General features: G+C 53.4%; 1 protein-coding gene across 1 annotated transcript; it reads right to left on the bottom strand.

Annotated features, from left to right (window-relative positions):
• Positions 1–2,890: 2,890 nt before the first annotated feature.
• SPARC (secreted protein acidic and cysteine rich) lies at positions 2,891–13,392 on the bottom strand. The gene is made up of 10 exons (XM_010203950.2): positions 13,261–13,392; positions 7,104–7,173; positions 6,842–6,892; positions 6,616–6,700; positions 6,069–6,190; positions 5,713–5,833; positions 5,390–5,523; positions 5,071–5,219; positions 4,278–4,426; positions 2,891–4,122 (listed from the first exon to the last, which is right to left on the bottom strand). Exons 2-10 carry the CDS (start codon positions 7,158–7,160, stop codon positions 4,094–4,096), a joined length of 897 nt encoding a protein of 298 aa, XP_010202252.1. The 5' UTR covers positions 7,161–7,173; positions 13,261–13,392; the 3' UTR covers positions 2,891–4,093.
• Between the last annotated feature and the right edge of the window lie 351 nt (positions 13,393–13,743).

Here is a 13,743-nt window from a genome sequence, read left to right as displayed (position 1 = left end):
TGCCTCGTCAAGTCAAGTTAAAACTAGCCAGTAGGGTAAAAAATCAGAGTGAATGGTACTGAGGCAGGCAGAGTGATCAGCAAAACGCAAAGCCTGGGATCCTATCAGCCTGATGGCCTTTAGGCTAAAGAATGGCCTATGTTCTGGACAGATTAGGAGAGGCTCGGGCATCTTGGGATGGGATGGGATGGGATGGGATGGGATGGGATGGGATGGGATGGGATGGGATGGCCAAGCGTGGTCAGGATGAAGCCCCGAAAGGGACCAAGGCGGTGTTTTACGAGGCCAAGCGTCACCGCTGCTGAGATGCTGCGCCGCGAACGGCAAAGCCGTGGGCTGAGCGATGCGCCGGCGGGAGCGGGTCCAACCCTCCCGCCCTGTTCCCGAGCAGCTCCGGGCAGGGGAGCCGCAAACCCGCCCGACCCGCTCCGGCACAGCGGCCCGCCGCGGCGCGCTCCGTCCCTTGTCCTGCCGCTCCCCCCGCCGGCCGCAGCGCGCCTGCCGCCCGCCGGTGCATGGGTGGATGGATGGGGGCCGGCGCGGATGGATGGGGGCCGGCCGCAGGACCGAGGGGGAGGTGGCTGTCACAGCATGGGAGCCAGAGGGATGTTTTCCTCCCTCCCGCTTTCCTTCCTAGCCGATCTCAGCGAGAGGCGAGAGGCCAGAGCTGCGCAGAGGGATGGAGGTGGAGTGCCAGACCCGGTGGGGCAGGATGATATTCCCATCAGCAGCAAGTCTGGGTGTGCTTGAACTGCTGTGAGAGATATCTGGCTGGTGGGAACTGTGACTTCAACGATGACCCCACCATGGACCAGCTGAATATGGGTCAAAGCCCTCGGTCACGTGGCTCCATCCTCCTTTGCAGAGCTGATTTGAGCCAAGGAGGCTCGAGCCTGTGTGAAATTCCAGCCTTCACACACATTGCAGGATGGGTTTAACCCCATGGGTTGCCAGTGGCAATGTCAGTGAGAGAAGTATCTCCAGGTGCAGCTACATGTCACAGGTATTGAGTCACCGGGCATGTCACCAGTCACAGTGATCCTGGCTGGTCCCTTTTTTGCAACACCTGCATTTTTGATATTTAAGCCACAAACTTCAAGGCAGCATTTATGCTTCATTTAGCATCTTTCATAAAAGCAAGGGTGAGGGAAACTGACAGAAAGGCACTAATCTCCACATGAATCTTTGTCTTTCCCAACATTTCTCTGTTGAATACAGGCAGGACAATGCTCAGTGAGCTGCTCAATTGTGCTGCCCTGAGCAACTATGGTAAAATTAACTACCTCAGCCTGCACTGTAGCACTCAGGTCAGATGGTGCTTGTGTCAGGCTGGTTTTGGATGCAGAGCTCTGTGTTATTTTTCTGTTTTCTTTTTTTCAAGTTTGCAAACTGTGTCCTCAGTCAGCACTAACCACAGGGAGAATTTCCACTTGGAAAGTACAGGCCAGTTTCTTTACTGCTGTGCAGGCACTGGAAGGTTTGATTTCAGCTGTAACAGGGAAAGGGCTGTTCTGTTCCACCCTTGCTGACCAGTCTAGGCCTGAAGGCTTAAAAAGGCCAGCTTATTCCTCAAGTCCTGATGTAACCCCATGTATGGCATTTGCCCCAAGGCAGTGAAATTCCAGCAACTTGATACTTCAAGTTGTGACCTTTGAAGGGTTAAGGGAGGCCCAGCTGCAGCCTTATGAGCTGGCTTTGATGCTCAGTTAAAGCCAAGACAGCTGCACTCGTAGTAGTGCTGAGCTGGGTCCTTTGGGCTCTGCCAGACTGCAGGGACAGGATTGTTCACTGGGATGGGACACAGCCTTAGAGGTGGATCCCTTCACCTTCCTGAGCCAGGGTAACTGCCTCTCTGGGTGAAGCCTGCTGAATTCCCTGATCTTGTGTTTTAGAGCAGATTCCTGCACGAGAGGGGAAGGCAGGAAAGCCTTCCCTTGCACGGGAGTGAAGCAGCCTGTGTGTGTGTGGCAGCAGACAGGGCTGCAGCTGGAATGTGACGGTGTCTTGGCAGAGGAGCGCGAGCAGGAGTTTCTGGCTGAGAGGGAGCGACCGGAAAGCAGGTTTGCACATGGTGCCTATTCCTTGCAGTCCTTATTGTCCCCTTGTTCTCTCCCATGCCCAAATCATCTCTCATCAGCTCTCCTGGCCCAGAGATAGTTTTGCAGTGGATGGCTGCTGCTGCCAGCTGGCTCTTGCGGGGATCATGGGCAGTGATCCCCCTCCCAAATCACACTGGCAGCCTCTGTGTCTCCATTGAGAAACATCCCCTCCGTCTCAGGGCTGGGAGGAAGTGTCCTGGCGTTCACAGCAGGGGTGAAAAACCTTTGCCTGGTCTCTCTGAGCACCAGCTTTCCTGCTGGGTTCAGACAGCACCTGCCAAGAGGCTCTCCGCAGTGGGACCTGCCCGGGGCTGGGACCAGGCCTCCTTGGCCAGAGCCACTCTGTGCAGGATGTGACCCTGCAGCTGTGCTTGGGGCACAGCACACTCAGCATGGAAAGGGCTGCTAACGATGGGGTCTCAGGTTTTAACTACAGCTTGCACTGGGTGTTTTTAGCCTGCACAAAAGATGGGTGTTTATTTTCCTGCTGTTGTGCCTTTTTGCTTTTCCCAGGGATTTTATTGCTCATGAAAGCAAGAGCTTTAGAGTTGTGTGTCTGCTGCTTGCTCCAGTGACCCTGGCTGCCTCTGTCACCCTGGCTCTGTCTGCCCGTGCATTACCCATCTCATATCCCCCAATAAGCCCTTTTACAGTGAGGTGACAGGCTGTGACTGGCAGAAGCACCTCAGCTTAACTTGGACCAGACTCTTCCCTGTGATACCACTTGAGCATGTGCATGGGGATGGCAACGTGGATGGGATCTCCCTCATCAGGATGGGACAAAACAGAGGAACATTGCAAGCTCATTTATTGTCAGTGTTTCAAAACAGTATTTTTTATTACAGAGACTCATCAGGTTGCTCACACTGTGGCAGGAATTTAATAATATAAGGTTAAAAAAAAAAAGAGTTCTCAGCCTGTGAGACTTAACCATCCCTTTGCTCCTGTTAGAACCCTCTCTAGAAAGCAAAGTCCAAACACCTTCTCCTTTCCTTCCCACCCATCCCTTCAGGCCCCGAATCCACAACAGGAATAAAAAGTACACTCTTCTTTCTGAGCAGAAATGTCCCTTCCAAGCCTGACTCAGCTTCCCTGGGAGAGCAGGGCTGGAATTTAAGCACAACCAAGGCAGAGGTGGGAAGTGCTGTGATTTGGGGAGAACCAAGAGCTTTATCTCAGCTGCAGTGGAATCACAATAGCAAGGTCAGCCACACGCACCCCACCTCCCTTTGCAGCACAGAAAACACAACAGCAGTACGGTTGTTGAGTGATGGTAAAGCACGGAGCACTCTCAAACCTTTATTTTATGAGGGGATTTTACAGGAAGAGATGTGTTTCCTTTCATTTCTTTTCATTTTTGTGTGCTTTCCTATTTGTTTGGGGTTTTTTTGTGCCCAATGTTTGTTAAATTCAAGCCCTGGGGATAAAAACAAAAAGGGAACAAGATATCCTGCTGCTCTGTGTCATTCTCATTCCTCTCCATCTCCCCTACCACCAGCTGGGTGACCATAACGGCACCCACAGCCGCTCTGCTCGAAAAGCCCAATCCTCCTACATCCTCTGGCTCTGCCTGCCCTTCCTGGAGGTCTGTAACCGGGGTGGTGAATCAGCTGAGAGGCCTTTGCGTCTGCGCTGATGTGTGCAAGAATGTGTTAGTGTGAAGTTAAGAGAAGTGGATGCGAGAGTGGAAACCAAGGCAGAGTGGATACTTAGGACAGGAACAGGGTCGCTCCATGGTAAAGACACACCAGAGAGAGAAAGGGCTGGGAAGAGTGTGAGGAAACAGCTGAGTGAGTAATCTAGTGGTAATAGATTAAGCTATGAACGAGGACTGTTATTTCTCTTAGCACCGTTACTACATATGTTTTAGATCTATATTAGCACCTTGTTCCCAGGGGAAAAAAACCAAAATGACACGAAAGCGGTTTAAAAACCAAAGGAAATGGGAAGGTTAAAACAAGACAAAGTTGGCAGCAGAGAAGGAAGCTGGGCCTTTAGATCACGAGATCCTTGTCTATGTCCTCTGTGGAAGGAAAAGATAGAGACGAGGTTAGGAGGTGGATGCTGCCAGGGTCCCACTGGCCCTGCTTTGCCCTTCCCAGGGCCAACTGTAATGCAGTGCTTCGTGCCAAGAGGGGCTTTGGGGGTGCTTCTCAGGGTCCCCTCCTCAGTACTTACGCTCCTTAATGCCGAAACAGCTGGCCCACTCCTCCAGGGCGATGTACTTGTCGTTGTCCAGGTCGCAAGCCTCGAAGAAGCGGGTGGTGCAGTGCTCCATGGGGATGAGGGGCGCACGGAGCGGGGCCAGCTCAGTGTGGGACAGGTACCTACCGAGGGGACCACAGTGTTAACGTAGCCCCTGCCAGCAACAGCTGCCCTCCCACAGCAGAGGGGATACTCTGCTGTGTGTGGGGAATCATGCAGGGCAAGATTCTGGCCCTAACTCTCCATCTGATTTGACTGCTGACCTAGTCCCCTCCCAGTACCCACCACTGAGTGTCAGGAAGGTCAAGGACTGGTGTCTGCTCTTGCAACCAGCTGTGGTAGTCACAAACCAGTCTGTGTATGTGACTGCTCTCGTGTCCAGCTCACAGCTAAGCCAGCAGCTGCCATTTCAGCTGTTGAAGTTATCCTGGGGCCTTTGGACTAAGATATTTTAGGGAGCTATCATACAACAGTAAATCTGAGAAGACAGAAGCTCCACACCAAAGGGAGATGGGAGCAGCTGGTGCTGGGGGAGGCCCCTCTCTCTGCAGGATTGCTGTTTGCAGAAGACAAAACTGCCTCTACCCAAGTCTGCTTTGCCCCAGTCCCTGCCAGATATGAGCAGATGGTGTCCCTCCACAAGGTTTTGCCTGTGCATCTCCCACCAGCCACCCATTCACGTCACATCTCCAGCCTTGGCACCTTCTGCCACCACCCTGGTCCTTGGGCAGGGAAGAGGCGCCCGTCCTGCTCTGCTGACACTCACCCATCGATGGGGTGCTGGTCCAGCTGCCCGAACTGCCAGTGCACAGGGAAGATGTACATGTTGTAGTTCTTCTCAAAGTCACGGGCCAGCAGCTCCACGGTGTGGTCCCCAGCCTCCAGGCGCTTCTCATTCTCGTGGATCTTCTTCACCTGTTGCAGGAGAGGCCAGAGAGGCCTTGTCAGCAGGAGAATGGGGTGTGACGGGGAACCCCAGGAGGGGCTTTACAGGAGGTGTCCCCAGGTCATTCTGCATGGGCTCCCCATGTGTGCTGGGCTCCATTGGAGAGGTGAGCTCCCAGGCTCCCTTCCCAAACCCTCACCTTGAGCTTCTGCTTCTCGGTCAGCAGGTTGTTGTCCTCGTCACGCTCGTACAGGGTGATCAGCACATTCTTGAGCCAGTCCCGCATGCGCAGGGGGAACTCAGTCAGCTCTGTGTCCAGGCAGGCAGGGATGACTGGAAGTTATATACAGTGGTCAGCACAGTGCCTGGACACATAGCTTCAGACTCCCAACGTGCAGCCCCAATACCCTCCCAGTACCTCAGCTCTGTATCTACCTGGACCTTTGCTTTCCCCTCAGCCCATGGGCAAGGGTCTGTGCTCAGGTTAAAGGTCCCTTTGTCTGAGGGAATGGCTCCACTTACATTTGCAAGGCCCAATGTAGTCCAGGTGCAGCTTGTGTCCCTTCTTGGTTCCCTCCAAGGTGCACTTGGTGGCAAAGAAATGGCAGGAGGAGTCATAGGTCTTGTTGTCAGTGCCGCAGACCTGCACAGGATGGGGAGATGTTGCATGATGGACAGCAAAGCCCAGCCTTGCTGGTGAGTCAGCAGGGAGAGCCTCCAAATTGGATGCTATGCTTGTTTCCTGGGGTAGGCCATGGCTCCTTGGTCACCACTGGCTGAGGCCTGCCATCCTGACTCTGTGTCCCCCCGCAGCTCTGGCAATGTCCCATGGAGGGGTCCCTCCCCGCTCCGGTCCGTCAGGCAGCTTCTGTCCTCACCTTCTCGAAGACACCAGCAGTGGCTGGGCAGCTGGAGGGGTCCTGGCACACACACATGGGCGAGTTGTTGTCATCCACCTCGCACACTTTGCCATGTTTGCAGTGGTGGTTCTGGCAGGGGTCTAGGAGAGAGCAGGGAGCAAAAATCAGAGCCTGCCCCATCCTCACCTTCCCCGAGCTGCCTGGGGCATCTCAGCACAGAGGGAAGACAGAGACTTCACCAGGGACAGCCCCAAGCGTCTCTCTCTGTACTGGGAAGAGGTGAGGGTTTCCAGAAGCCCATGTTAGACCTCAGGCTAATCCTGGCCTCCTTTCTGTAGCCACACAACACAAGGGCTTTCCTGTTGCAAAACAGGATTTCAGAGAACCCAGTGCTGGAAAGAGGTCGTGCACCTCCTGCTTTTAAGTGTGTGTCTAGGCTGGCATTGCCCTTGTGCTACAGTCCTTCCCAAAGAATTCCCTTACTGTTTGGAGTGGCTAAAGCTCCCCCACCCAGGGAAGGAATGGCATCTCTGCCTGATGGGAGGGCAAGGGAAGATCAACTTACTCTCTGCAACAATCTCCTCTACATCCTCTGTGGGTTCCTCAAACTCCCCCACCTCCACCTGGACAGGGTTAGCTCCCACGGGCTCCTGCAAAAGAGGTCAGTGTTTCTGGTGAGGGTGCACAAAGAGCCCCCCCATTGCCCCTTCTCTGCCGTGCTTTGGGCATGCTCCTCCCAGAGGGCTGAGTGTTGTGAGGGATGGGTGATGAGGAGGAGCAGAGTCACCTACCTCTGTGGTGGGATCTTCGATGACCTCTGTCTCATCAGGCAGAGCCTCCTGCTGCAGGGGAAAAGGACCATGAGCTAGAGTCTGTGGGGAGGATGGTCCCAAGGGAGTGACCCACTGGGAAGGGGGTAGTGCCACCCTCCAGTTTCCTCTCCCCCTGTTGCTCTCTGTCCCTCAGGGGTTTATACATCTAAAAAAATCCCCAACAGCTACATCAGACTGACAACCCCAACAGCAGAGAGGATCTGTTGTCTCCTGTACTTACCGGAGCTGCCAAGGCTTTGCCTGCCAGGCAGAGAAGGAAAAGCATCCAGGCCCTCATCTTTCAGCAACCCCTGAATAAAGGAGAGAGAAAGGAGGGATGAGGAAGGAGGCCACTGCGTGCTGCTCAACTCGGGGCTGAGCTCACAGCTGGCAGTCAGACACACAGAAAAAGGCTGTTTTTGTTTCCTGCCTCGTCTGTTTGATATTACAGACCCACATGCTGCCTTTCCTAGCCAAACCCTTAAGCCAAATCATGTTTCCAAGACAAATTATTTTGATTTTGCAAAATGGGACAGTGTGGGTTTAGATTTCTGTTGCTTTCCTGGATGCTTTAGGAAAATTGCAGTCAAAATGGCAGTTCTCTTTTCCTTCATAGGAGTTTTTTTGGACCAAAAACCCCCGATCTTTTTCATGTTAAAAGCCCTGGATATGAACCCCATGTACAAGCAATGAAGCTGTCTGCTACTTATCAGCCAGAGGAAAAATGAAAATAGGGGAAAGAGATAACAGAGAGACAGCGAGATCGGGCACTTGAGAAAGAAATCCTTTAGAAAATCCCTTCCCACATTGACACAGACATCTCTAGAGGTGTCAGAGACCAGTCCTCCATCCCCAGTACCCCCAGATGGTGCCGTCTCTATACTTTTTCACTTTCCTGCTCAGACCTGTGGGTCGTCAAACTGGGTTTGTGGGATCCAAGATGCTTTGGGAGATGAACTCGGGGGGATGAGTCCTTTGCATCCCCCAAGGGCTCTGTAGGAGTGAGCCAGGCAGCCCAGCTACCACTGGCTGTGATGTGAGCCAGGAGGAGAGCACAGCTGGTGAAATCACCCTGTCCCCATCCCCCCTGGTTCCTGTTTGGCAGGATTGAGCCCCTCTGTGTGAAGGCAGAGACCAGCTCAGCTGGATGCTTAATATGCCAGTGGCATCCCACTCCTGCCAGCGAGGGCTGCCTTCTCCCTTCCGCCTGCTGGGAGGGCGAAACCCCCCTGGTTTGTCTCCTGCCAGCAAGGGCAGTTGTGCCCCTGCCAGGGCTTCCGCTGCTTCCCTTCCGCTCACCCTCCTCCGCTCCACCTGCACAGCCAGGGCACCGCAGCCCACCCTGGGGCTGGGCTGCTGGGGGGTTTTGCTGGAACAGAAAGCGTTGGACAAGGTGTCTTTGCAGAGAGCACGGTGCTGAGGGACATGGGTTAGTGGTGGGCTTGGCAGTGTGAGGTGAGTGGTTGGACTCGATGATCTTAAATGTCTTTTCCAACCACAATGATTCTACAACTTGCCAGTGCATCCTTTTCCTTCCTCCTCATGCATGGCAGCACTCTGGGTATAAAACCAGGGCACCAGCCAGGCTGGGCTGTGCTTCCTAATTTAGCAGGGTTTGGCCACCCAGAGGCTGAAACCCTCCTTCCAAGCTCAGCACCTCACCCAGCTCCAGTGGGGTGCCTCTGCCAAATGGGTGTCAGGGCATGGAGGGCAGCTTCCCAGGGACGTGGGAGGGCTGGGAGCATGGGCTGGTGGGGATGGCTGCTGTAGGGGGATGGAAGACCTGTGAGGCGAAGAGTGGGGTGGGGGTGGATAAGCCCGTTTGCTCTGGCAAGGCTGCAGCTGTGCTGCTCCCTCCTCACTCACTCGGTACATGCTGTCCTTTTCCCTTGCCTTTATTTGCTCTGGAGGCCGCTGAGAGCTCTCCCAGCATTTGCCAGGAGAGATCACTGATTCTTCACCTCTGGAGGGGTGATTTGGAGGGGGGTGGGAGGTGGAAAAGTACTGGTGCATCTGGCCACCTCCTCTCTTGCTGCCATCCCCTGGCTTGTAATGGCTCCTCCTGGGTTTCTCCCAAGGGGCTTGTTTGCTTTGGAAGATGCTCTGTGGTTCAGTGATGCTTGTTAGGCAGAAACATATCAATGTCCAGCCTGGAGGACAGTGCATGTACATGTGGAAGCTGGCATTAAAAAGAGCCCAACTCCAGACCAAGGCCATCTCAGATCATTTCCCCAAGCCTCCTGAAAAAAACCTCTGAATTTCAAAGTCTGAGCATGCATTTTTCTCTGGGTCAGGGAATGACATGCTTACTAGGAGCCAGCAGACAGTCAGAGCTGCCAGTGTTGTGTTTGGAGGAAGAAGGAGCATGAACGAGTCTGAGTAAACAAGCTCTGCAGTACTATCTCGCGCCAGAGAGGGGAAAAGAGGTTTGTTTGAAAAACAACATCTTCCTGGAGGCAGAGCCTGTGCACAAAGGACATTGCAATGTCTGTGAGCCCCTGGCTGGTTTATGAATGCGTTGTCTTTCCTAAATGCCTGGTGGCCAGAGGTACTGGAATAACAGCTCAGGAGCCCTGTGCATAGAGCTACTCCAGCAGAAGAGCCTGGCTCACGGTGCAAGTCTCCATTGTGGGCCTACCATGGTCCTGCTCTCTAAAAGGATGCTCTTTGGAGTTGGCAGCTGGGCTATACCATGAGCTCAGCATCCATCCCCTAGACAGAGGGGCTTAGGAAGATCCCTGTGAGAGGTCCTGCACTGTTAATGTCTGGCAGTGCTCTGTAAGAGCCCCACAGAGGGCAGAGAGCAGAGTGAGGGAATCATTTTAGACAGAGGAAAATGGGGCTTTGAAAGATTTCTAGCAAGCAAGATCATCTATATCCTAAAGCAACTGACAGAAGCCAGCACCTTGCAAGACCCTTGAAACCAGCACTTGGTTGGGCACAGAGAGGGCACAGAGAGGGCTGCTGAGAAGGCTCTTATTTTATAAAGGGAAGCCTCCACAGTCACCATCCCTTCCTCAGGCCATCCTTCCTGGCTGCTAATGGTAGAGAGGACAGCTTGGCACCCATGGGCTGCAGGTCCTACTGCCTTTCTAATACTTGACCTCACTTGCATCCTAAGTGAGGACTTCAACTGTTTAAACAGACTCTTGTGGCTCCCATAAACCCTTCTCAAACGGCTCACCTTCCTGGCATGGCCCAGGCTACCCCTCAGCTCTGGCTGCTTCCCTGCATTTTTCAGATATGTCCCTAACAAGAGAGCCATGGGGTGTTGAGAGGTCTGAGACTGACCCTCAACACCCATAAATTCAAAGCAGGCTACTCTGATCAACTCTTTAGACCCTTCCCCCAAAATCTGTAGCACTATCATAAGTTTCTCTTGCTGGGGTATATAACCCGCAGTGATGCACGGGGTCAGTGCCCCTGGGTTCTGTTGGTCCCTCTTGTCTCCTGCTGCCCAGCTGGGAGGCACTTGTGGGCTGAGGAAGGACAAGGACCAGGCGGGTGCAGCCTCTGGAGGAGGCTCTGGGGATGGTGGAGTGTGGCCCATCTGATGCTGGCCCTAGCCAGAATTGCATAAGCCCTTCGGGATGCCACGTTAGCGTGGGGAGGAGTCTCTGCCTGGCCACTTTGACAACTCCTCCCTGAGGCCACTGGGACAACCCCAGCTGCCTACACTGCTAACCCAGGCCAGGGGCCCTGCTGCTGCCTCCCATGCCAGCAGTGGAGGGCAGGAGTGGGTAATCATTGGCCAAAACCCTTCCTGTGTCTTGGATCCCCACCTGCACCCCAGCCTGGCTCACTGTTCTTCCAAGGCCTTGCAGGATCTGACATGCCCCGGCACCTCAGGCTGAACATAAAGGCAGGACCAGCCCAGAAAAACCTGCATCCTACAAACTCCACCATGGGCCATAGTTTTCCAGGTGCAGATAGTTGACCAACTGTGGCCACCACAGAGACACAGCTCAAGGTCTGTGACCCTGCTCTCTGGCCCTGATCTCCCAATGCAAGCAAGACCTTCTGAGCTTTACTCAGCCAACCACTCCCAGGCTAAAATTTGAAGTCAGAGTTGTTTGCGTGAGGCCCCATAAAGCTCCCTGCTGAGCAGGTCCCTGCGTGTCCAGGCCATGTTGCTGAGGTACTGGCTCACCCAGATGTGCTGCAGCTGCACTGGGTCCTCAGGAAGCAGTGCAGGAGCAGGGCATGGGGCAGGAACGAGCCTGACAGTCCCCTCACGTGCAGCAGCCAGGCTCAGAAAGCCAAGCTAGGTTTAGGTGGAAGTGAAATTCCTTTTAGCTCATGCACACACTTACACACTCCAAGTAAAACACAAGAAAATACCTCTCTCCCTGTGGTGGTGCAGAGCCCCTGGGCCATGTTGTGATGGCAGGGCCAGCCAACATTTTCTTCTTGTTTTCCTTACAAGTGCAATGTACCGGGACTATCTGGCTACTCCTTTATCTTGGCTACAAGCACAGTGAGTTGGGACAATCTAGTACTCAGTCCAGTGAGGTAGGATGATTTTGTGCTTCCTAATTGTACCTGAAACTCCTCTTGCCTGGCTCACAGCCCATCACTAAAGATATGAATACACCACAACATTGTATTAACCCATTCCCCTTGCAGGGAGCTAAGCAGCTCTGATTACACTTACGAATGCTCCAGATCTTACAGGGCTGATAGATATATGCACAAGAATCCATCCATTGCTATAGCAGTGTGCTAGCTCAAAGCTGTCACAGTCTGTCTAGGCTGCAAATTACATCCCTAATGGAAACAAATCCAGAAAAGTGCCTGGATGAGACCTGTGTGGCAAGCAGCTTCAGCAACGAGCGCTGTGCAAGCCTCAGTTGGAAGGACTGGCAGTGCAGCCCTTTGCTGTCCTGCCAGCTTGTTCTTTTGTTTGGGCTGGACGTGGGGCAGTGACAAAAGCAGCCCTCTGCTCGGAGGTACAGCAAAGTGATCTGACACAGCTCCCCAAAAGAAGGAGAGAAGAAACTGCCCGCTATATATTCTGCAAAACTGCAAACCCTCTTCAAAGCATTCCCTGGACTCATTCCCTGCCAGAACTGCTCCGGTGATAACAGCCCCGACATCCCTCCGACCAGAGGACCCAGAAAGGGTTTCCATGGGAGCCGACATTCCTCTGGGGCTGAGTCATGGAAGAGCAGAGCGTTGTGGAAGGAGGGGCTTGAAAAAAAAGTCGGCAAAGTTGATTTCCCCTCTTCCCCCTCCCAACGCCGCCCGCACCCCTGCTCCTGCCGATGTGGCAGACAATAGCTTGGCTTGGACTGCTGCTCAGAACGAAACAGCCTTTCATTTAAGCTTAAAACTCTCGTGATCGGCCCCGACAAAAGGCTGCGATTTATTTTTGTCTTTTTGGAGGTTTGCTGAGTTTTTTGGGGCTGTTTCAAGTTGGGGATAACGAAGGGCTCGGAAGCGACCTTCCGGCTGCCCCTGATTTCACTCCAGCTCGAAACTGTCGTCTCTCGGTTTGGGTGGGAATCGAATCCTTATCCTGTTCAATTTCCTTTTCTTGTCTGAATGCAACAGAGTGGAGCTTTCTTAGAGGAGGGACACAAAGAGCAAAGTTAAACTGCCACGCACGTCACCGGGACGGGAAAGACAGCGGCTGCCTTTAAAGGAAACAACCCCCTCGGCTCTTCTGCGTGGACCCAAAATTGTGCCTGGCCGAGACCAAGCTCTTAAAACTTAAAAAACCGACCCCCTCCCTACCCCAAAAGAGCTTTGCTTCTCCTCTCCTGCAACCTCCGTCTCTCTAACAGTTGATCAGCAAAGCAGGGCAGCAGGACTTGAAATGGTTTCAAAGTCTGCTCGGAACAAAAAGCCGACTGTCTTTTTTCCTTTTTTGTTTTTTTGTTGTTTTTTTTTGTGTAGGAGAAATAAGAGCGGCAGCACTGAAAAGGTAAAGATGCTGAGATGAAGCCGACAGAGCTTTTGTTCTTCCTCTAGATATCCTGGTGAGTAAAACATCACCTGCCAACGCACCCCAGGCTGGCTGTAATCGGGGCTGGTTTGTAAATAGATCAGATTTGCTCTGAGATCAGACGTTGGCATCTCGCTGAGGAAATATCCCACCACTGAAAACCCAGAGGGGAGAAAAGCAAGAAAGGAGAGGAGAGAAAAATCAGGGCAAGTTAAACCTTTACAATCAAATGCCACCAAAATGTTAAAGCTTTAGTAATCTGTCAGCGAAACACAGTAACAAAGTCAATTTGGGAGCGGAGACGCTGCAAAGAGGAGAAGTCGGGAGGGATCTCCACACTCGGGGTGTGGAGTGGGTCCCGGGGCAGGGACCCCCACGAGTGAGGCTTTCGGGACCCCCATGCCAGGAGAAACAGCAGAGCAAAGGCAAACGCGAAGGTGTCGGGCCATACCTCGCAGTCCCGGCAGCAGGGCTGAGCAAACTTCAGGCACTCGGATGGGTTGGAGGAATCTGCAGGTTTTAGAAGGAGGCAGGAGGAAGCCAAAGGGTGGGCTGGGTTTCCCGCTGCCTCTCCTCCTCCTCGCTATCTTTCCAAATCGGCCTCTTCCTCTCCCTCTCTCCCTGGTGGGCAGTCCCACTCGAAAGACGAGCTGAGGCACAGCCTGGCTCCAAAGGATAGACCAGAGAAATCAAGCGGGGTTGGAGATGAAGGGGAGCTCTTGCAGGGACAGAGCAGGCCCCGGTGCAACCTTCCCAGCTGAGTCACTGTCACAGCTGCCTGCACTGCTGCAATGAGTTTGTCCGTTCTCTGCTGCTCTCCGACCAACAGCATGGGGGGAAGCAGGGAGGAGTCTCTGGTTGGTTTGTACACCTCCTGGCACCTTGGCCTACTGCAATTAAGAAGTTAAACACTGTCATTTGACAATGGGATAGT

The sequence above is a fragment of the Colius striatus genome, chromosome 9 (genome assembly GCF_028858725.1).
Source record: "Colius striatus isolate bColStr4 chromosome 9, bColStr4.1.hap1, whole genome shotgun sequence".
Classification (NCBI taxonomy): Eukaryota; Metazoa; Chordata; class Aves; order Coliiformes; family Coliidae; genus Colius; species Colius striatus.
The sequence above is the reverse complement of the archived record's forward strand: the minus strand, read 5'-3'. Positions and strand labels throughout refer to the sequence as shown.